At 44.5% G+C, this 22,967-nt stretch overlaps 1 protein-coding gene and 1 pseudogene across 8 annotated transcripts in view; one reads left to right on the top strand and one right to left on the bottom strand.

Moving 5' to 3' along the window:
- Positions 1 to 22,967, top strand: part of ASAP2 (ArfGAP with SH3 domain, ankyrin repeat and PH domain 2) — a 210,296-nt gene that overhangs the window by 78,981 nt on the left and 108,348 nt on the right. For all 8 annotated transcript variants that reach the window (XM_054245229.2, XM_035273272.3, XM_035273269.3 and 5 more), the window contains exon 2: positions 14,007 to 14,079. In XM_054245229.2, coding sequence (XP_054101204.1) covers positions 14,025 to 14,079 — 55 coding nt within the window. In that variant the 5' untranslated portion in view covers positions 14,007 to 14,024. The remainder of the gene's footprint in view (positions 1 to 14,006; positions 14,080 to 22,967) is intronic.
- Positions 5,661 to 10,862, bottom strand: LOC118147445 (eukaryotic translation initiation factor 1 pseudogene; annotated as a pseudogene).

Raw genomic sequence — 22,967 nt, 5'->3', positions numbered from 1 at the left:
CTGTGACCGAGTCCTTTGCCCATTCCGGAGTTTTTTTCTCCCTGTGTACCATTGGTCCTCTGCACCTGTGGGTTCTGCATCCTTAGGTTCAGTCACATAGGATTTAAAGGGGAAAATATGAGAAAAAATATCTAGTAGAAAAAGATACAACGATCTAAAAAATTCAAATTTTGGCCAGATACAGTGCCTTATGCCTCTAATCCTAGCACGTTAGGAGGCTGAGGCAGGAGGATCACTTGAGCCCAGGAGATTGAGACCAGCCTGGGCAACATACAGAGACGTCTCTACAAAAAATTTGAAAATTAGCTGGCTGTGGTGGCATGTGCTCGTGCTCCCAGCTACTCAGGAGGCTGAAGCAAGAGGATCTCTTGAGCCTGGGAGGTGGAGGCTGCAGTGAGCCGTGATCACACTGCACTCCATCCTGGGCGACAGAGTGAGATCCTATCTCTAAATAAATAAATAAATAAATAAATAAATAAATAAATAAATAAATTTAAAAATACGGTGTAAAAACTATTTACATAGCATTTACATTACATTAGGTAGGATAAGTAATCTAGAGATGATTTAAAGCGTGTGGGAGGATGTGTAGGTTACATGCAAATATGACACCATTCTACATTACGAAATTGAGCATCCTTGGATTTTGGAATGCAAGGGAACCTGGAATTAATCCTCCATGGAGACTGAGGAACTATAATGCTGAGTAGTTTTGTTTTATTATTTAATGTGTTCCTTTGACACATTTTTGTGCTCAAAGAACTCCTCAATACCCTCTGCTTGATGGGAGGAGAAGAGAAAAGGTAACAACGTGTAGGATATTGAAGTACTTTTCATTTTTTTTAATTAAAAAAAATTACCAAATAATGTATTCGTGTTAATGATAGTTTAAAAGTGGAGAAACAATTCTTCCAACTTTTCCTAAAACAACGATTATTTTCTTTTTTGTATCTTTATATACACACAGAGTTTAAGTGTTTGATACATCACTTGTCTTTTCTTTTTTATAACAGCTTATTTTTTCCCTGCTTTTACAGTGTGTGTGTGTGTGTGTGTGTGTGTGTTTAATGGATTTAATAAATAAGCTTGTAATTTTCTACTTCTGGAGATGGAATTTTTATAAAAATGATTGCCTTTTTATCTTTTTTTTTTTTTTTTTTTTTTTTTTGACACAAGATCTCAGTGTGTTGCCCAGGCTGGAGTGCAGTGGCACAGTCAGCTCAGTGCAGCCTGGACCTCCCAGACTCAAGTGATCCTCCTGCCTCAGCCTCACCAATAACTGGGACCACAGGCACATACCACCACACCCAGCTAATTTTTGTATTTTTTGTAGTGATGGGGGTCTCATTATGTTGCCTAGGCCTGTCTCAAATGCCTAGGCTCGGGTGGTCTGCCCACCTCAGCCTTCCAAAGTATTGGGGTTGCAGGCATGAGCCACTGCACCAGGCTGCCTTTTCCTCTTCTGTAGAGCCGCTTTACTTGTGTTTTGTCCTCAGTGCTGTACCCATGAGAGTGGTGGGCGACTGCACGTCCACAGACCAGCTTCCCTCCCTGCTGGGGGTGCCTGCAGGTCTGGGTGCACCTTGTGACCGAGGCTAGCCTTCCTCTGCAGAGGTGTGAACTCTGCTACCACCCCATTCTGGTCAAGAAGGGAACAGAATCTCAGAAAGGAAATCATCTAGGAGAAAAATGAAAGAAGTGTTTATTTTCTGTTTGCCTGCCCTCAAGGTTGCTCCTTAAGGAGCTCAGATGTTATTTGTAAGATTAAGTAGTTTAGTAAGAGTGCCCAAAACCACCTCCCAGGGTGGGAAGCACCTGATGCTGGGGAGAAAAGCCCAGGCCTGAGCTGGTAGACCTGTGTTCAGTTTTTGCCTCAGTCTCTACTTCTCTCTGATGGTTTCGAAATGGAACTGAGGGATTCCTAAGTCCCTTTTGCTTCCTGTGCTCAACCAACATTCTAGGCTAATAAATTAGCCCTGAGGTTCACTTTCATTTTGGCAGCATTTTCCGGTTCTTTTGCCAACTCTAATTTCTTTTCTTTAAAAAAATGCTTTAACTTTACTTGTATTCTTACTAATATATCCTATGTATATACATATACATAGCATATTTTATTTTTATTTTCAATGAAATCTTCTTTAAAAATTCAACTTTTATTTTAGATCGGGGGGGTACATGTGCAGGTTTGTTACATGGATGTATTGTGTGATGCTGAGTTTTGTAGCATGATTGATGCCATCACTCAGGTACTGAGCATAGCACCCACCAGTTAGATTTCAACCCCTACCCCCTCTCTCCCCGCTCTAGTAGTCCCCAATTTCTATTGTTGGCATCTTTATGTCCATGAATACTTAACATTTGACTCCCACTTAAAAGTGAGAACATGCTGTATTTAGTTTTCCGTCTCTGTGTTAATTTGCTTAGGATTATGGCCCCCAGCTACATCCATGTTGCTGCAAAGGACATAATTTAGTTCTTTTTTAGGGCCACATCGTATTCCATGGTGTATATGTACCACATTTTCTTTGTCCAGTCCACCATTGATGCGTACCTGGGTTGATTCCATGTCTTCGCTATTGATACAAATGGCATTTAAAGAATGATTATGAAGGCCATGTACAGTTTCTCACACCTGTAATGCCAGCAGTTTGGAAGGTTGAGGCAGACAGATCACTTGAGGCTAGGAGTTCGAGACCAGCCTGGCCAACATGGTGAAACCCTGTCTCTATTAAAAATACAAAAATTAGCCAGGTATAATAGTGCATGCCTGTAGTCCCAGCTACTCGGGAGGCTGAGGCATGAGAATCACTTAAACCTGGGATTGCAGTGAGCCAAGAATGTGCCACTGCACTTCAGCCTGAGCAACAGAGCAACAGAGAAAAAAAAAAACAAACTGATTATGAAGCCTGGTCTTGGCCAGCACTCCCAAGTGCGCCCCACAGGCCTGGCCCATCGTAATGCCCTCAGAGGCGGCCTCTGCCCTGACTGCAACCCTCAACTTGCCTCAATGTGTATTTTGCCAACGAAGTGTACATCCTTAAACAATTTAGTTTTGCCTATTTTTGAACTTTTATGCTGCATGTATTCTTTTGCTCAGCATTTTTGCCAGATTCACTCGTGTTCTGGGTTTGTTCTCTTCCGTTGCTGTGTAGCATTCTGTTGTATGAATGTCCATCATCAGTTTTTTCATTTACCATCGACATTTCTGTTGATCCAGTTGGGGGCTGTTTTGAGGATTGCTAGAACAGCCTGTCCATGTCTTCTGTCGCAGATGTGTATTTACTCTGAGTAATTTTAATGTTTTAAGATAATACCAAAACGTGCCCTTCTCATTTGTCCTTAGGCACACATTTTCCTCAGCTGTGACTTAGCTCAGATGTCTATTTGATCTTAATTCTTAGCGACACCTGCGATTCTTCAGGCCTGGCTTTATTCCCAGAAGGAGGCAGGTTCATTATTGCTTTGGCTTTAAATGGAGTCCACAGACCACAGTGCAAGTCTACACTTCCCAAAAGGCTTGTGGAAGTATCTGACACTGTCATTAACGCTCTCTGGTACTTTCTGAAGGCTTGAGTGTGTGACGAGACAAAACTGCCATGTGAATGTTTGTTCAGCTCTTCTTGGCAAAGCCATTCTCGGGGCACAGACCCGGGAGTATTTCGTTTTGTTTTGCATTTTGTCTGCTTTCAGAAATGTCCCTTCCCCTCAGGCTGGCCTTTTGTCTACAGAATGAGGGGAGAGGAGATGGGATGGAAGAGTGGAGCGTACTGGGGCCGCCTGGGTGCTGCAGGCCCCTGCCTTCTCCAGGGCAGCGTCTTGGGGTTCCAAGAAGGAAGCCTGCCCCTTTCCACCCCTTCTGGTTCACATTGAGAACTCAGGGTGCTGGGGACGAATGTGCTGTGCTGCCACCAGTACGAGCTCCTGGTCAGGGCTGGGAGGAGCCGGGTATAGCAGGTCTCCTAAGGGAAGAGAGGAATCCTTTTAGGGGGCATAACATTTCATTGGGGTTCAGTTGGTCTTTCCTGTGACCCCATCTTGTGTTCATTGGAAATGTTCGTCTGGAAACACTCTTAGCTCACAGTCGGATAAAAGCCAGCCTGCAGGCTGCCGTGTGCCCACCCTGAGCCAGGTCATCTCCTCAGACAGTGGGCTTGGCCTGCACCATCCAGTCTGTAGTGACACAGGCTGGAGACCTCGTAGGGTTTTGTGGGGACCAAGAATAGGTAGAGGAGCCCCCACCTGGAGGAGGGTGGGCACAGGGTAATGTTGATGCTAAGCGCATGGACGAACCAGGGCCAGGGCCTCCGGGTGACCCCAGAGATGGTGGCACCACCCTTAGGCAGTACAGTGGGGCCCATTGGCAGAGGAAGAGAAGCATGGGGTTGGGGACATTGAGAGGCCACGTGCTGTATGGATGGCCTGAGCTCTTGCAGAAGGTAGCAAGGCCTGAGGAACTGAATTTGAAATTTTAATGAATCTTGATTGAAGCATTCCTCTGTGGCTACCCAGGTGGGGAAAATTAGTGAACAGCTTGTGGTGGTCTTCCCAGTGGTGAACTTTCCTTACCTGCACTGTGTGCCCTCCTCACTGTCCTCTTCCTCTGGCTCCAGCTCAGCCGAGCAGCAGAGATGGGAAGAGGCCCCTTGGTGACTGGAGAGAAGCCTATAGAAGAGTTTGGGAATTCAAACGGATGCTTTTAACATGGTTGAAAACAGTGGTTTTTCTCGGAAATACTTGGGACACATCCCCAGCTCCTGTTCTTGTGATAAATTCACACTGTAAAATTTGTTTGACAAACTGAAGGTCAGCTTCCGCCTGGCGCCTGAGAATTAATGAGGTGTGGCCAGCCGGCAGCTGTGGTACCGACCCTCCCCTGGCCTTAGGGTCTGTTAGGTTCTTGCCTTTGTTAGTGGTTTTTACACATAAGTCTGGTGAAAGTTACTTCCCCCTCCCACCCCCCCCACCCCACCTCTGAGCTGGAGTGGAATTTTTGTTTGGGGAGCATGGTAGGCGCGTGCCTGGTCTGGTTAGAATTCTCAGCCTGATGGGTAGACACCTTTGCTTCCAGATACTCAAGCTTTGTTTTTTGATGCTCTAAGATTTCAGTTTTAAAAAAAATTTTTTAATTATTGTGGGTACATAGTATGTATATATTTTTATGGGGTACATGAGATATTTTGATACAGGCATGCAGTATGCAGTTACATTAGGGTCAATGGGGCTTCCATCACCTCAAAGCATTTATCCTTCTTTTGTGTTACATCCCAATTACACTCTTTAAGTTATTTTTAAATGTACGATAAATTATTGTTGGCTTTTGTCACCCTGTTTCTATCAAATACTAGATGTTATTCATTCTATCTGCCTGTGTATTTTTGTACCCACTTACTATCCCCACTCCTACCCCACCCAGCTGCGCTTCCCAGCCTCTGGTAACCATCCTTCTACTCTCTGACTCCATGAGTTCAGTTGTTTTAATTTTTTCGTATGGCTCTTTTCAGTTTATTGCATGCAGGTGTTACACTAGTCCAAGTTCAAAGTGAACCCAAATGATGACATTATATAAACTGTGAGGTTTTTCAACTTGTGACAAGGGACACAAGGGACATTCTACTCATTGCAAGGGAATCCTCACTTAAGCTTCAGTGAGCCGCAAGCACTTAGAACCCATGAACCTTCAGCTGGTCGTCCTTGGCCAGTCCAGTCCCTAGGAGGAACTGGCGTATGTTCCTGCGCTGGTCATCCTGTAGCTGCATGGCCTCTCCACATTCTGGGTGCTCAGTTACAGTACCATTGCAGGCAAACTTCTTCAACGCCTTCACCAGTTTCTTTTTGTCGTAATCATCATCAGCGATCCCCTGGACAATAGTAAGGGTCTTCCTGCCATTTCTCTGTTGAATTCTTATATGGATGTAATCCTCAGTGCCAGCAGGAAACGACGGGTCATCACCCTTACTTGCATCAGCAAAGGGGTTGAACTCAGAGGTTTGGGATAGTGGACTTCTGATACAATTCCTTTTCCTCGGTGGAAATGGCCTGTGGCGGTGGCGGCAGGAAAAGGCAGGCAGCGGGGATGGAACTTAGGGAGTGAGGGGGCTCAAGGGGGAGACTGCTGAGTCCTCAGCGGCAGCTCAGTGCCTGGGGCTGTTTTAATTTTTTTTTTTTTTAGCTCCCATAAATCAGTGAAAACATGGAGTGTTTGTCTTTCTGTATGTGAGTTATTTCCCTTAACATGATGACCTCTGTTTCTGTCTATGTCTTTACAGATGACAGGATCTTGTTCTTTTTTTATGGCTGAATAGTACTCCATTGTGTATATGAACCACATTTTCTTTATCCATTTGTCTGTTAATGGACACTTAGGTTGTTTCCAAATCTTGGCCATTGTGAACAGTGCTGCAATAAACATGGGAGAGCAGGTTACTCTTTCATATACTGATTTCCTTTCTTTTGGGTATGTACACAGCAGTGGGGTTGCTGGGTCATCTAATAGCTCTATTTTTAGTTTTTTGAAGGGCCTCCGTGCTGTTCTCTATAGTGGTTGTACTAATTTACATTCGCACCAATAACGTAAGGGGGTTCCCTTTCCTCCACATCCCCACGAGCATTTATTATTGCCTGCCTTTTGCATATAAACCATTTTAACCGGGGTGAGATGATATCATTATAGTTTTGATTTACATTTCTCAGTGATGCTGAACACCTTTTTGTATGCCTGTTTGCCATTTGTATGTCTTCTCCAGAGGTATGTCTATTTAGATCTTCTGCCCATTTTAAAATTGGATCATTAGATTTTTCCTGTAGTTTGAGGTTCTTACATATTTTGGTTATTAATTCCTTGTCAGATGGATAGTTTTCTCCCATTCTGTGAGTTGTCTCTTCACTTTGTTGATTGTTTCCTTTGCTGTGCAGAAGCTTTTTAACTTGATGTGATCCCATTTATCCATTTTTGCTTTGGTTGCCTATGCCTGTGGGGTATTACTCAAGAAGCCTTTGCCCAGATCAATGTCCTGAAGTTTCTCCAGTGTTTTCTTATAGGAGTTTCATAGTTTAAGGCCATAGATTTAAGTCTTTAACCCATTTTGATTTGATTTTTGTATATGGTCAAAGATAGAGGTCTAGTCTTATTCTTCTGAATATGGATATCCAGTTTTCCTGTCACCATTTACTGAAGAAATTGTCCTTTCCCCAGTGTATGTTCTTGGCACTTTTTTCAATAATGAGTTCACTATAAATGTATGGATTTATTTCTGAGTTGTTTATTCCATTAGTCTGTGTCTGTTTTTATGCCAGTACCATACTGTTTTGGCTACTGTAACTCTGTAATATAATTGGAAGTCAGGTAATGTAATTCCTCCAGTTTTGTTCTTTTTGCTCAGGATAGCTTTGGCTATTCAGAGTCTTTGTGATTCTGTGTACATGTAGGGCTATTTTTTCTATTTCTGTGAAGAACAGCATTGGTATTTTGATGGAGATTGCATTGAATCTGTAAATTGCTTTGGGTAGTATGGACAGTTTAACAGTATTGATTCTTCCAATCCACAAAAATGGAGTATCTTTTCATTTTTTTGGTTGTCCTCTTCAATTTTTTGCATCATTGTTTTATGGTTTTCATTATAGAGATCCTTTACTTCTTTGGCTAATTCCTAGGTATTTAATTTTATTTGTAGCTATTGTAAATGGGATTGTTTCTTTCTTTATTTTTCAGATTGTTCACTATTGGCATATAGAAATGCTAGTAATTTTTGTGTGTTGATTTTGTATCCTGCAACTTTACTGAATTTATCAATATAATCACGCAGCAGGTTCATCTTGCCTGCTGCTGCCTAGACAGAGCTGATTTATCAAGTCAGGGAAATTGCAGTAGAGAAAGAGTAATTCACACAGAGCCAGCTGTGCAGGAGACCGGAATTTTATTATTACTCAAATCAATCTCCTGGAGAATTCGGGGATTAGAGTTTTTAAGGATAATTTGGTGGGTCAGGGCCAGTGAGGTGGGAGTGCTGACTGGTCAGGTCAGAGACAAACTCATTCCTGGGTGGGGGCCATAGGAGCAGGTGAGCCAGATTTTTTTGATCCAGGTGGTACCGGCTGATCCATTGAATGCAGGGTCTGCAAAACATCTCAAGCACTGGTCTTAGGTTTTACGATAGTGATGTTATCCCCAGGAGCAATGAGGAGGGTCAGAATCTTGCAGCCTCTATCTGCATGACTCCAAAATCATAATTTCTACGCTCGTGGCTAATGTATTAGTCCTGCAAAGGCTGTCTAGTTCCCAGGCAGGAAGGGGGGTTTATTTTGGGAAAGGGCCCGTTGTTGTCTTTGTTTCAAAGCTAAACCATAAACTGAGTTCCTCCCAGAGATAGTTCAGCCTACGCCCAGGAATGAACAAGGACAGCTTGGAGGTTAGAAACTGGATGGAGTCAGTTAGGTCAGACCTCTTTCACTGTAATGATGATCTCAGTTACAATTTTTGCAAAGGCGGTTTCTTCAGTTCTGATAGTTTTTGATGCTGTCTTTAGGTTTTTCCAAATATAAGATCACATCATCTGCAAACAAGGCTAACTCACCTTCTTCCTTTCCAATTTAGAGCCCTTTATTTATTTCTCTTGTCTAATTGCCCTAGCTGGGACTTCCAGTGATGTTTTTATATAAAGTTGGCATAAGACTATTTAGTACTCAATCTTCCTCTTCTTCTTTTTTTTTAATGAGGCAGTCTCATTCTGTTGCCCACGTCAGAGTGCAATGGTGCAATCTCCACTTACTGCAGTCTCCGGTCTCAGGTTCAAGCGATTCTTCTGCCTCAGCCTCCTGAGTAGCTGGGATTACAAGCGTGCACCACCATGCCCAGCTAATTTTTGTATTTTTAGTAGAGGCAGAGTTTTACCGTGTTGTCCAGTCTGGTCTGGAACTTCTGACCTCAAGTGATCCGCCCCCCTCGGCCTCCTGAAGTGCTGGGATTATAGGCATGAGCCACTGAGTCTGGCCTAACACTCAGTCTTAAACAATCATTGTAGCTTCTTGTCTTGACCAAGTTTAATTTTAATTGCCTATAAATGTATACCATAATGAAGGGTGTGTTTTTGAATAGGGAGATAATTGCTCCCCCCTCCTTGTACTTTTAATTAAAAATTACCTCTTCCACCTACCTCACCTTTACTTCTAATCTGTTTAAGAGATTGTAGAAAAGCAAGTTTATGCACTTGTCCCTGAGTTCAGGAAGCACGACTTCCTCTTCAGTAACAAAGGCAGAAGATTCCATATGGTGACCTATATTTTCAAGAGTTTTATGCAGTAAATGATTAGGGAGGGGTATGTCCCATGATGTAATACGGGAGGAAATTTGTCAGAGTTCAGCTGTGTTATTAAGGTATGTTGTCTGTGATCAGATTGAGGTTTACCACCACGTCTAGTCCCATGTTTTATTTTTTCATTTGTCTGGGTTTTTTTCGTTGTGTGTGTGGTTTTTTTTTTGTTTTGTTTTTTTTTTTTGTTTTTTTAAGAGACCGGTCTGCCTGTCGCCCAGGCTAGAGGGCAGTGGAGCAATCTTGGTTCACTGCAGCCTCCAGTTTATGGGTTTAAGTGATCCTCCCTTCTCAGCCTAGGATTACAGGTGCGTGTTCCCATGCCAGGCTAACACTTATTTTTATTTTTTGTAGAGACAGGCTGTCACTCTGTTGCCCAGCCTGGTCTCAAGCTCCTGGCCTCAAACTTTCCTCCCACCTTGGCCTTCCAAAGCACTGGTATTACAGTAGGTATGAACTACCACGTCCAGCCTAGTCCTCATGTTTTTAGCATGGTTGAGCCAAACTCCTATAGACACAAGATCATTCTAACATCTATGGGAGTGACAGAGGCAGGAGGGCTGAACTCTGGTTAAGAGAGCAGCACAGATCTCCCTGGCTGCCTTTTCTTGAATGGCCTAGCCTTAGCCCCGAATGGCCTGAACCATGGGTTCCAGTCAGTTCCCTCTTCAGTGTGTAGCCTCTCCCTGAATGCACTTCTGACCTCCCCTAATCCGTTACCCTCCCTGTGGCCTAAGTAACCTTCAAGCCCCATTCTCCCTGCTCCCCTCTGGGTAGCACTGTCGCCTGGCACTTGAGCCCCTGCCTTTTGGGCTCACCATCCTTTCCTGACCTTGTTCTTGATTCCTGTTCTATGGCAGGCTCTCTGCTAGGCACTGGGGAGACGATGAACAAATTAACAGTGACCTTAGAGGAAAGCATTAAAGAAACTAAAAAGAGGTGGCACGATTAATTTTGTTGATATTTTCTATAACCTAAGATGTCCACAGTATTGTTTTAATGTGGCATTTAGCCACATTTCTTTTCTTTTTCTTTCTTTTTTTTTTTTTGAGATGGAGTCTCCTTGTTGCCCAAGCTGGAGTACAATGGTGCCATCTCGGCTCACTGCAGCCACCACAGCCTCTGGCTCCCGGGTTCAAGCAATTCTCCTGCCTCGACCTCCCAAGTAGCTGGGATTACAGACATGCACTACCATGCCTGGCTAATTTTGTATTTTTAGTAGAGATGGGGGTTTCTTCATGTTAGTCAGGCTATTCTTGAACTCCCCACCTTGGGTGGTCCACCTGCCTCAGCCTCCCAAAGTGCTGGGATTAGGAAGCCACCACGCTCAGCATGAGCCACATTTCAAGTGCTCTGTAGACATGTGCTGGTAGCTATTGCAGTGGACATCACAGGTCTAGAGGCTGAGCTGGACAAGTAAAAAAAGCAGTTACGTGCATGCAGTAAGTCCTGGGCTCCTGCTTTCATCGGTGATTTGTTTCTCTGGGGAATTATCTTTTGCAGGATTGTGAATTCCAAGAAGGGACAGGTATTGCCTCGTCCTGTTTTCCTCACCATTGTGTCGTAATACCTGGCAGGTAGTAGGTGCTCAGGCAGTTTTATCTGATGAAATGCTAAGTACAGGACGTTAGGGGAAAAGCTAAGATGCATACCTGCTACCCTGGAATAGGGGTGGGGAGGCATCAGAGGCCTTCTCAGGAGAGGGAGACAGCGCTGAACCAATGGGTAGGGTCGGGGGGATATTCTCTGGAGAGAGAGCGTGTGCACATGCGGGGAAGACAGCAGGTGGAGGGGAGCCACAGGTAGCTGTTATGATGGAAATTTAGGGTAAGTGTGAAAGTGGGGGAGAACGTCAGGAGTTGATGCTGGAGAAGCAGGCGGGGCTCAGATGATCGGTTTTTTAAAGCTTGCTAAAGATGTTATTCTGAGAACACTAGGAAGCTTTACTGCCTGGGCTGCCCAGTCTCACTCTGTCACCCTGGCTTGAGTGCAGTGGTGCAACCTTAGTTCACTGCAACCCCCACCTCCCAGGTTCAAGCGATTCTTCTTCCTCAGCCTCCTGAGTAGCTGGGATTACAGGCACCCACCACCACGGCTGGTTAATTTTTGTATTTTTAGTAGAGATGGGGTTTCACCATGTTGGCTAGGCTGGTCTCAAACTCCTGACCTCAAATGAGCCTCCTACCTCAGCTTCTCAAAGTGCTGGGATTAAAGGCATGAGCCACCATGCCTTGCCTCTTTTTCTATTTATTCGTGAGGTATTTTCTCCCTTTACACTTCCTGGCCCATGGAAGGTCCTTAGTAGAAATGGTGGCTGACTTCTAATGCTTCCAGAGAGCCTAACAGGCTGGCATTGGTGTCTTCCAGTATCTGTGGGGAGGCTTAGAAAGAGAAGGAGCAGCTTTTGTTAATATTACGAGTGTGGATCAGATCCTGCTGTAGCCAGTGGCAAAACCTGGGCAGGCCCAGATTCTGTGGGAGTGCTAGGCTGCGCGGTACTAGATCAAATGTGCTTTTCAAGAATGGACCCTCACTGGGATGGGAGAGTTGTGCCCTCCGACATGTGGTCTAAGCTTCAGGAACTGGTGTTTCTGGCATAGCCCGGAGCACAATCTCAGTCTCCCGGCTGGTGCTGGCTAAGCCCGGCCTGGGCCCCGCGAGTCTGTGGCTGGCAGACTGGGGCAGAAAAGTCATGAGACTGCATGAGAAAGAGAATTCAATTGTGATTTTTCTGAGTTATTTACTATTTCCAAATCCCCTTTTATATCCTGAAGGAAGGTAGGAATGGATCAGAGATGACCACTTAGGAAAACACGAGTTAACTCCATATAAGAAATCTCGATGATCTTGTATCAGTGACTGTCTACTCTTCAGTAAGGCAGAAGAGAATGCCTTTTTCATTTAAATAGACATTTTTAGTTTCAGGTTCACAGGAACATGCAACGGGCAATACGGAAACTTGCCAAATACCCCTGTCCCTTGACATGCACAGCCTTCTCCATTATTAACATTCCGCACCACAGGTGGTACGCTGGTGACCTCAGTGAACTGACAAGGACACGTCACTGTCACCCATACCTGTGCTGCACATTAGGGCTCACTCTTGTACATTCCATGGGCTTGGACAAATGTATAATGACATGATTATAACTCCTCTTTGTATTACAGCCACTCTGTCAAATGTCTGGTGCCTTGTGATCATTTTTCCCTTTAAAATTGCCAGCACTAATCACGTCTGTTTTCAGCATCCAATAATTGTGGCATTAGAACTAGGGCTTATGATTCTGCTATTGAAAACTGGTTCAAGAGGTGATTTCAGGAAGGCTGGAAGTCCAGAATCCATTGCTCTGAGGAGCTGTGTTGTGTTTCGGCTGATAGGTCCTCGCAGGTTTTTATGATCTAAACTTACTATGGGGTAATAATGGACACTCAGTTGCAGTAGTTATTATATGTCAGTAGCTGTAGGGCTGGGTGCTTCATTTCATTTTATAAGATAGCCTGTGATTGGCCTCACTAACCCAGTTCACAAATGTTCTCTCCCTCCAGTCACAACTCACCCTTTGCTTTTCTATGTTGTTTAAGTGGGCTAAAAGGACTTTTTACCCAGCACCTTGGGAGGCCGAGACAGGTGAATCACCTGGGGTCAGGAGTTTGAGACCAGCCTGGCCAACATGGTGAAACCCCATCTCAATAAAAACACAAAAATTAGCCAGGTGTGGTGATGCACCCCTATAATCCCAGCTTCTTGGGAAGCTGACGTAGGAGAATTACTTGAACCCAGGAGGGTTCTGCTCAGTGCCGTTGGGAAACCAGTCTTTCATACCACTGAGGGCTTGTCTGCTGGAAACAGGTGCTGAGGGACCTGGCAGAGATGGAGGCTGCAGTGAGCCAAGATTGTGCCACTGCACTCCAGCCTGGGCGATAGAGCAAGACCCCCTCTCAAAATAAAAGGATCTTTTTACCTTTGTATCTATTGTGAAAATTGAGATGTAATTAAATCTCCAGGTGTGATTAGTCGTTGAACAAATATTGTTTGAGCACCTCCTATGTCCTGGGCATTGTGAGTGCCATAGACAGCTGCCGTGTAGTAGCTGTTCTGTAAATAAATGCTGAATATTATATATGTGAGTGCCTCTAATTATTCAACCCTGCAAAGTGGGCATTATTCCTGCTGGTTTCAGGAGGAGAAGTCTGAGACTTGGGAAGCATTAGGACCCATCTTCTAACACAGCTTATAAGCTAATGATATTTGGGTTTTTTCAAATCTGGAATGGGTTTGCCTCCCCCTTGTCAGGGCTCTGTAAGGGGAAGGGGCACAGGCACAGTGGGAGTCCCTGGTGGGCAGGCACATTTCAGAGCCTTGCTGGTAACCAGGGAGAACTGAGGGTTCCGCTGGGATAACTCACTTCACTGCAGAGGGCTCAGGCCCAGCAGGTGCTGTGGGCAGGAGACAGCTCAAATGCTGCAGGAGGACGAGGCCCGAGAGGAGGAGTTGCTTTTCATTAATTGACAACAAGCTTTCGCTCAGTGCTGTTGGGAAACCAGTCTTTCACACCGCACTGAGGGCTTCTCTCTCAGAAACAGGCACTGAGGGACCTGGCAGAGGCAAGCAGGGCCGTCAGGGTGGCACCCACGTGGTGCTTGCTGCTAGTGTGATCTCAGCACAGACACGGTTTAATGACTATATTCTCTACATTTTAGGCTTTGGATGTGGACCGGATGGTTCTTTACAAAATGAAGAAATCCGTGAAAGCAATCAACATCTCTGGGATGAGTGAGTATACATTCTTCCATCGGGGTTTCTGTGTGGGAAACGTTGCATTTAAAGTCCTAGTACCATAATAGTGATGACCGTTAACAAATTAGCCAACCAGACTCCTTTTTTGGGGCATGCAGATCACAGAGGTGAGCTGGGATGTTTATTTTTTAGAAGTATGTTTTGTTTTGTGGGTCATCTGATTCAGGTGAGGGATTTCATCCCCCATCGCCCACTGCACTGTCTGTCTCACATTGAGCTTCCTGTTTTCTGGAGCGTGGTCCCGTAAGTACCCACTTTGTCAGCCTGGCTGATGGGGACCTGGGCTCATTCCTGCCTCAGTCATTTGGTTTTTGCCGTTAACTGTGTCACAGTGCCGTTTCCATTTCTCTCTTACCCAGTCTTGCCTTTTCTAGGGTGGGAATAAAATGAATAAATATACAAACATAATGTAATATTTGATCTAGATTTACACATACATATATTTTTACACCCATGCAACTTTTGGCTTAAAGATGACAGGTAGGTCACTTGTTGTGTATCTTCCCTTGTACAAATCCTGTGAGTGATAGAAAATATTTGTTAAAAGTCATTAAGTGACTGTATGATTTCACTCAGCAACAAGAAGGTGGCAGCTGTGGGGGACTAGGAACTGTGAGGAGTCCCTAAGAGACTGAAACAGGGCTGATGGGTTTCTCAGGAGAGCTTGTCCCTGCTTAGGTGCAGATAGAGTCTGGGTGACAGGGCAGGAGGGGGAGGGGCCTGGGATCTGCCCCAAGAGAAGTAGTCAGGGCCTTTCATCTATACTGTTTCCCCTCACCCTCGTGGTATCTTTCTTTAGTGAAAGGGGTGATTGGAGCAGGAGGACAGGGAGTGCCTTAGGTGGTGGTGGTGTCAGGAGGGAAGGGGAAGAGCCTGAAAGTGCACATTCCAGCTGAACCCCCCCTTTCAGTTACAACAGGGCAGGCACAAGCTCCAATTGCTGCTCTTGACTCTACCCCCATGAGAGCTGTGTGAGCCACGATCGTGAAGAATCTAGCAGGAAATGCCAAGTGCAGGATGATGTTACAGTTGAACATTGCCAAGTGTATTTAGGAACAGATTTAACAGAAGATGCCCAGGGATCCTACATCAACAACTACAAAATGCTGCTGACCAAAATGAAATAAGACCTAAATGAGAAACGTGATGTGCATGGGTTGGAAGAGTCACCACTGTGAAGTGTCAGGCCTCCCCAGATTGATCTCAAGATTCACCCCAACCCCGGTCAGAATTACAGCAGGGGAAATTGGCAGGCCTTTTCTAAAACTGATATGGAAGGTGGCCATCCGCCTCTAGCTTTTTTACCTGGATCATGTGTGGGGCAGGGAGCAATAATGATAGTTTTTATCTTTTTGAAGCCTATGTATCTTGTGCTGACTTTTCAACAACTGATTCTCCTTATATACAAATGAGGAACCCGCAGATCAGAGAGTTCAGGGTGTTCCAGAGATACGGAGCTCGGACCCTGCTGGTCTTACTGTTGTGTCAGGGTTGTGTGCAGTGAGCGGCCTGCTCTGTTTCAAAGCCACCACGCCTTCAGTGTGTCTGGCACATGAACGACATCTAGAAGACTTCTATAAGTCACCTAGAAATGGTACGCCCAGTTTCATTGACAAGCACCGGATTTCAAATAGTATCTTGGAAGATATTTTTTACTGTGTTCACTTGGGCTTTTGAGTTTCTAACTTGAGGGATGTTTGATATTCTGGTCAGATTCAAAAATGATTTTATAGTTATATGTTGAAAAGGCTGCCTTTATCAGAAAAAAAATGAAATAATCTACCTTTAGTGCGAACACTGGCTGTGTGGCTGCTGCTAGTCTGTAGGAGGGACTTGTGTGCAGCTTATAAACAGATGTGTGTTTGAAGGGAGAAGGTGCTAGTGCTACCGTGTCAGGAAGCCGGCCTGCAGGGATTTAGCAGCACTTCTGTCTAATTTGCCTGCTGACCTATATTGCTGAGCATGTGCCACAAACCCCATTCCTATTTCTGCCCACCCCCCAGCATCGTTTCCTAAAATGCAGTCCCACTGGTGTTACTTCTCTGCCTAAAACTCTATAGAATTTTTCATCACCCTCTTTGAAGTTAGTGGAAGTGAGTTCCAGAGCATGTGAGAGAGGAGGAAGGACTCGGTGGGTTTTAGGATTTTTAGGGCAATTGGGATAAAGATGGTTCTCTTATTACAGAACCATCCAAAGATTTTAGTGTGCTAGTAATGTGGATTGTGAGTGGTTATCGGTCTTAACCCTTTCCAATTCATTTGTCTATGAAACTGTCACTGCCTTCCCTGATCACCCCGCCATGAGCCTCAGGTGAGTACATGCTGCAGAACGCCAGACAAGTTCCAAGCTCCTGCATGTCGCCTCGACTCAGGCCACCTGTCCCCACCCTCCCCATCTGGACTCCTCTGTGCCCTTCTTTGAAATAACTTGCAGTTTCCCCCAGTGAGCCATGTTTTGTGCCTTCTTCCCTCTGCTCATGCTCTCCTGTTTGCTTAAAATAGCATTTGCCACTTCATGAAAGGAAACTGAGGTCCAAGGAAGTTGAGAAGTAAGTTCAAAGTCACAAAGCTCTTCACTGACAAGGTGGGATTTTAACTCAGCTCCTTGGGCTCATGTCTATTCCTGGGCCCCTCACATAACAGCAGGCTGCCTGTCGTGTGACCTTGGAGGGGGCCTCCTATTTTTGTTGTTCTTTAGCCATCTATTATGTCATGCCAAGTTTGAGTTATTCTAAGGGCATGAGTCTGAGTCCTGAAAAGTCCTAAGTCCTAAAACCAGAGCCTGATCCTGAAATCTTTATTTTGGAACAGGCGTTATCTACTGCAAAGAAGTCACCTGAGGAAACATGATGCATTCTCCTGTCATGTTGCTGACATCGTTCACAGTGTCTTTGGAACTCTTTAGAACTGCTTTTAGTAGCACATTCTTTTGCATATATTTAGTAGAGAAGTCTAAGGGTAGATTAAATTTTTTTAGAACTAGATGTCAGAAATAAGTCAGGCATATTCAAGAAGGGACTGAGTGCTGGCAACCGCAGGTGGCTTAGGTGCACTGTAACCACACGGTTATGGATTCTGAAGGCAGCCAGTTCCAAAGGAGAAGTCCCCATAGTGTTTTGATCATAAGAATGAGGACCCAAGGCAATTCCAGTATAGGAAGAACACTCATTTTATGTACGATTGAAAGAATGGTGAGAATAAATTAATGTATATGCCTCATACTGCCATATTCCTTTTCTTGTCTCGTATTTCTTCTTTGGGACCAGGATTTCCTGGCTCCTTTCCTGATTTGTCACAGATTGGCCCCATTTGAGCCCAACTCTGCCCCAGTGTCCCTCACTGCAGGCATTTTACCTGTGCTGCTTCCTGTGTGCCAGCTGTACTTCACACAGCCCCACCCGGGCTGTAAATGGGCTTCCCCGTCCCAGTCACCTGGGGCGGGGGGGCTCCCTTGCTTCCCTACCCATTTCATCAAGACTTAGCCCTCTTTGAACTTCAGCATAGCCTTCTCTAACTCTCCTTTAATAGATATTTTTTTTTTTTTTTTTTTTGAGATGAAGCTTCGCTCTTGTTGCCCAGGCTGGAATGTAGTGGCGTGATACTGGCTCACTGCAGCCTCTTAGGTTGAAGTGATTCTCCTCCTCAGCCTCCTGAGTAGCTGGAATTAGAGGCATCCAACCACCACACCCAGCTAATTTTTGTATTTTTAGTGGAGATGGGGTTTCACCATGTTGGCCAGGCCAGTCTCAAACTTCTGACCTCAAGTGATCCACCATCCTCAGCCTCCCTGTAATAGTTTCTTATCACTGTTGTAACAAATTACCACAAAGCGAGTTGGCTTAAAATAATACAAAGTTATCTTTCAGTGCTGCAGGTGGGAAACCCAACATGGGTCTCACTGGGCTGAAATGAAAGTGTCAACAGGGCTCTGTCCCTGAGGCTCTAGGGGAAATCAATTTCCTTTGCCAGCTCTTAGAGGCTGCCTGCATTCCTTAGCTCATGGCTCCCTTCCGTCTTCAAAGCTCGCTTTGGCTGGTGGTGTCTTTCTCACACTGCATTGCTCTGATGCTTTGGGCTGCCGTAACAAAATACCGTAGACTGGTGGGTTAAACAGCAGAAATTTATTTTCTCACAGGCCTGTGGGCTAGGAAGTCTAAAATCACGGTGCCAGTGTGGTTGGGTTCTGGTGAGGGCTCTCTTCTTCCTGGCTTGCAGACAGCTCCTTTCTTCCTGTGTCCTCACATACCAGTGAGAGAAAGCAAGCTGTCTGCTTTCTCCTCTTATAAGGACCCTAATGACATCAGGAGGACCTCACCCTCTTGACCTCATCTAAACCTAATTATTATGCTTCCCAGTGGCCCCATCTCCAAATACCATAACCTTGGGGGTTAGGGCTTTCATATATTAATTTGAGGGAAGGGATGCAATTCAGTCCCATAGCAAACACTGACTCTTCTGCCTTCCTCTACTACATGTAAGGACCCTTGTGATGACATTGGCCTCACCCAGATAATCCAGATAATCTCCCCATCTCAAGTTCAGCTGATTAGCAACTATTCCATCCACAATTTCAATTCCTCTTTGCCAAGTAGCATAACATACTTACAAGTTCCAGGGATTAGGACGTGGGCATCTGGTGATGGAGAAGCCATTACTCTGTCTACCACACCTCTCCTGAATTCTTATGATTCTGAGATTGAATCCATTTTCACTTTTTTGTTCAGCTACAAATGAAAGGATGCCTAGCGTGCAGGGACTGTTAACACTTTCAATATTGCTCCTGATTGTTCTCTAGATCTTGTGTATCTGTTGACCTTTGCTCAGTTAATTACAAGCCCTTGAGGTGAAAGATCAATTCTGGGAGACAGTGTCGTTTAGGATAAAGAAGACATAGAGAATCCAAGAAGCCTTGATTAAAAGCTGGCAGTGCCAGTGAAAAAGCCTGTGACATTAGGACAATTATTTTACCTTTATGAGCCTCAATTTCCTCATGTGTAAAATGGGAGTTTAATAGGTCCTAAGATTGCTAGTGAAGATTAAATGAGATAACATGAAAAATGCCATGCATGGTTCTGGACGTACACGTGGTAAGAGTGACAGCTGTGATATACCTCCTGAGTGTTCCTTGCAGTGGCTGCCATAGGCGTGGGCAGATAATAGGTGCCCAATAAATACTGAGTGTTGATACATTATCAGGTCCCTACTGTATGTTCTTAGACTGTCCTCTTAGTGTAGGAGAGGTGAACTTAAAATTTTAGATATAAGCGGTGTGTGTTATGACAGGCCCTGTATTCTCTTCTGTGAGGATTTATATGGATTTATGTAGAAGGAAGATTTAAGATGCCTTAAAATGGAGGTTGGCAAACTATGGCCAGACACCTGTGTTTTCACAGCCTGAAAGCTAAGAATGGTTTTTATCATTGTTACCTACACAGTAACCTCAGTATGGCCTGAACAGCCTTCAATGTAATGGTGTTTGGAGATGGGGCCTTTGGAAAGTAATTAGGTTTAGATGAGGTCATGAGAGTGGGGACCTCATGATGGGATTAACGCCCTGCTTAAATACTTACTCTCTGACTTTCTAGGAAAAAGTTTACCAATCCCTCCATTAGAGCAGTGATTATAAACTTGAGAGTGTATCAGAATCCCCCAGGGGTCTTGTTAAAACAGGGATTGCTGGACCCTACTCCCAGAGTTTCTGCTTCAGCAGGTCCAGGATGGAGCCTGAGTATTTGCTAATTGAAAAAGCTCCCGGGTGATGGCCCTGGACTTTGAGAATCCTACCCTCGAAACCCCCCATCCCCAGTTTAAACATTGGACTGGGCAAAAAGGGCATCCACATGTACACAAAACAATAGTCTTCTTGCACAGCAGCCAGAGTGTTATGTTTGCTCACAGTCTTCAAAGCGATGGCAACTGTATTTTCTGGAAAGTCTTAGCACAGGTTTGCAAAAGCAATTGTCATAATGACTTGTGAGAAACTGTTTGCCATTCAGTGATGGACTGCTATCTGACCTCTTAATAAAAAATTCAGGCTGGGTACTGTGGCTCACTCCTGTAATCTCAGCACTTTGGGAGGCCAAGGTAGGAGGATCACATGAGGTCAGGAGTTCAAGACCAGCCTGACCATCATGAAACCTCATCTCTACTAAAAATACAAAAATTAGCTGGGCATGGTGGCACATACCTGTAATCCTAGCTACTCCGGAGACTGAGGCAGGAGAATCATTTGAACCTGGCGGGTGGAGGTTCCAGTGAGCAGAGATCACACCATTGCACTGCAGCCTGTGCAGCAAGAGTGAAACTCCATCTCAGAAAAAGAAAAGTAAAAAGTTCATATTTACTTTAAAACTCTTACTTGTCTAAAATTCCCCAAGCTGTGGCTCAGCCCAAAGGTGTTCCCTCCACATCCCAGGAAGCTGAAGCTAACATTTTTCAGCTGTTGGACACATCAGTGGGTGGAAAAGTTCATCTCTCTCAGGAATGGAGCAACAAAAGATTTTCATTTTCACTTCTCTAGAATTACTCTGCTGTAAGGACTTGTTGGAACATTCTTATTGAGAATGATATTCCTACCCTCAATCAGAATATCCTAGAAAATTATCACATTCTTGAATGTACAAAGACAGAAATGCTGATTTTTTTCCCCCTCAAATCCTTACCATCTCACCTACAAAAGAAAATGAAAATCAAACAACTTTACGTGTGTGTTCCTGCCCGTTGTTTCAGTGTTAATTAGAAAACAGTGTTAAAGTGCACTTCAGATTCATACAGAGAACTGTTTCTATTATAGATATTATCAATAGAACAGGGCAGTTCAGAACAAATATACATAATAGTTGAAGAAATGAAGTTTCACGGTGCATTCAGAAGATACTGGCCAGGCGCGGTGTCTCACACTTGTAATCCTAGCACTTTGCAGATAGATCACTTGAGCTTTGAGTTCAGGACCAGCCTAGGCAACATAGTGAAACCCTGTCTCTGCAAAAAATACAAAAATTAGCTGGGCATGGTGGTGTATAATTTGTGGTCCCAGGTACTTGGGAGGCTGAGGCAGGAAGATCACTTGAACCTGGGAGGTTGAGGCTGCAGTGAGCTGAAATTGCACCACTGCACTCCATCCTGGGTGACAGAGTGAGACCCTGTCTCCAAAACACAAAAAAGAAAAAGGAATTGTTTTTTGAAAAAGAAGACAAATATTAAAAAAAATAAAAGACACTACAGGAGAACGTAACAAAATCAGGAAAACGCTTCCTGTTTGGCAAGCTTACGGTGACTAGTACTGTGCTTCATTGTTGTGGCGCTGACAGCATGCACACAGAGCTACTGGAAGGCAGTTTGGTGGTAACATCAAGAAAAGTAAAAGTCTCTCTGTGGAAGGAGACCCATGCACAAAGATGTCCATGAGCTGTTGCACTGCTTATCAGAGTGAGAAATTGGGTGCCTCCTATATATAACTGAATTAGGATTTAGCTGTTTGCTAGAATATGTTTATATAGCAACAGGAAGTAAAATGCTTATGATGAAATCTTCAGCAATAAGATTCAGGTTACAAAACGTGTACACTATGTGTGATTAAAAAGGAATAAATGATACATGATAAGGTATATTTTTATTGACATTCACAAACTTGAAGGAAGATACACAGTGACAATAAATACTCTTGAAGTATTTGTTAGAATATTTGTTTCATAAAACTAAATAAAAACTTTATGTGAATTCCCTTCTTACAGCATTCTGAGTTAGGTCCTGTCTATTGACAGATGAGCTCACGGAGGCACTGAGTAGTGATTTGCCAGGGTCGTCTAGCCAGCAGTTGGAGGAGCTCAGATTCAAAAGCAAGTGAGCATCCGCATCTCTGCTTCTGATTGCTGCAGCACACTGCCTGGTGCTGAGGCAGAAAATTGCTGGGGGCACACAGTGGAGAAAGCAAGCGGCAACTTGGGGAGCACCCTACGTGCCACCTGACTGCCATCGTAGTCCTGAAAAATTCCAGGTGGTTTTGGTTGATTACAAGATCAGTGTGAGGCAGTACGTGGCACATGCTCCGAAGGCTGGCCATAGGAAACCTCTGAAGTCTTTGGTGCTTATAAAGGAGGTGGTTGTTTCGTTATTGAGTTGCAAGAGCAGCATTTTAAGAAGAACCTCAAAATCTCAGGGATGGAGAAACCTCCCTGTAGGAGGGCGTCTGAAGGATGAGGGGCTCTTAGTTTCAGAAGGGGCCAGTGAGGATGTACATGAAGGGCTTTCTCTGGGCTGGGGAAGGTAGACACAGTATTTGCTTTTCTCTAGAGGAGGCTTTCACAAGAGATGCCTTGACTCAGATATGAGGGAGAGGGTAACTGGTGAGCAGCCTGTGCGGTGAGCTGGTGCCTGGGAGGTTCCTCTAATGGATGGACAGCCCCTGTCTCTGAGGAAGTTGTGAGGACGTGGGCTCGAAGGCCCTGGAGATGTCTTCCAATTGTGAGGCTCTGGAGTCCAGCTCTCTCCCACTGCGGGCTAAAAATGATTGTAATTTAGTTGGTGACTTGTGGAATCCTGTCTGCAGTGACCACGGCATTAGTCATGGAAGGAGGGTGCCTCTGAAGGAACACAGAGGTCTGTGACCTAACATCCAAGTGTTGGCATGAATCATACTTCGGTTCAGAAGTATCTGCTATTTAATTTGGCCTGTGTTTACAGTCAGCCAGTCTATGGGCCAACATGTTTTCCACACCCATCTGTAAGACATGGGGCTGTGGTTTGATCAGTGATTCTTTAATCTTTTGGTTATCACAGATATCAGTAAAAATCTGAAGGATGTTTTGGATGATCCTTCCAGGAAAAGGCACCTTTACATAATTTTGCATACATGTTTGGGATAC

The sequence above is a fragment of the Callithrix jacchus genome, chromosome 14 (assembly GCF_049354715.1).
Source record: "Callithrix jacchus isolate 240 chromosome 14, calJac240_pri, whole genome shotgun sequence".
Lineage (NCBI taxonomy): Eukaryota > Metazoa > Chordata > Mammalia > Primates > Cebidae > Callithrix > Callithrix jacchus.
The sequence above is the reverse complement of the archived record's forward strand: the minus strand, read 5'-3'. Positions and strand labels throughout refer to the sequence as shown.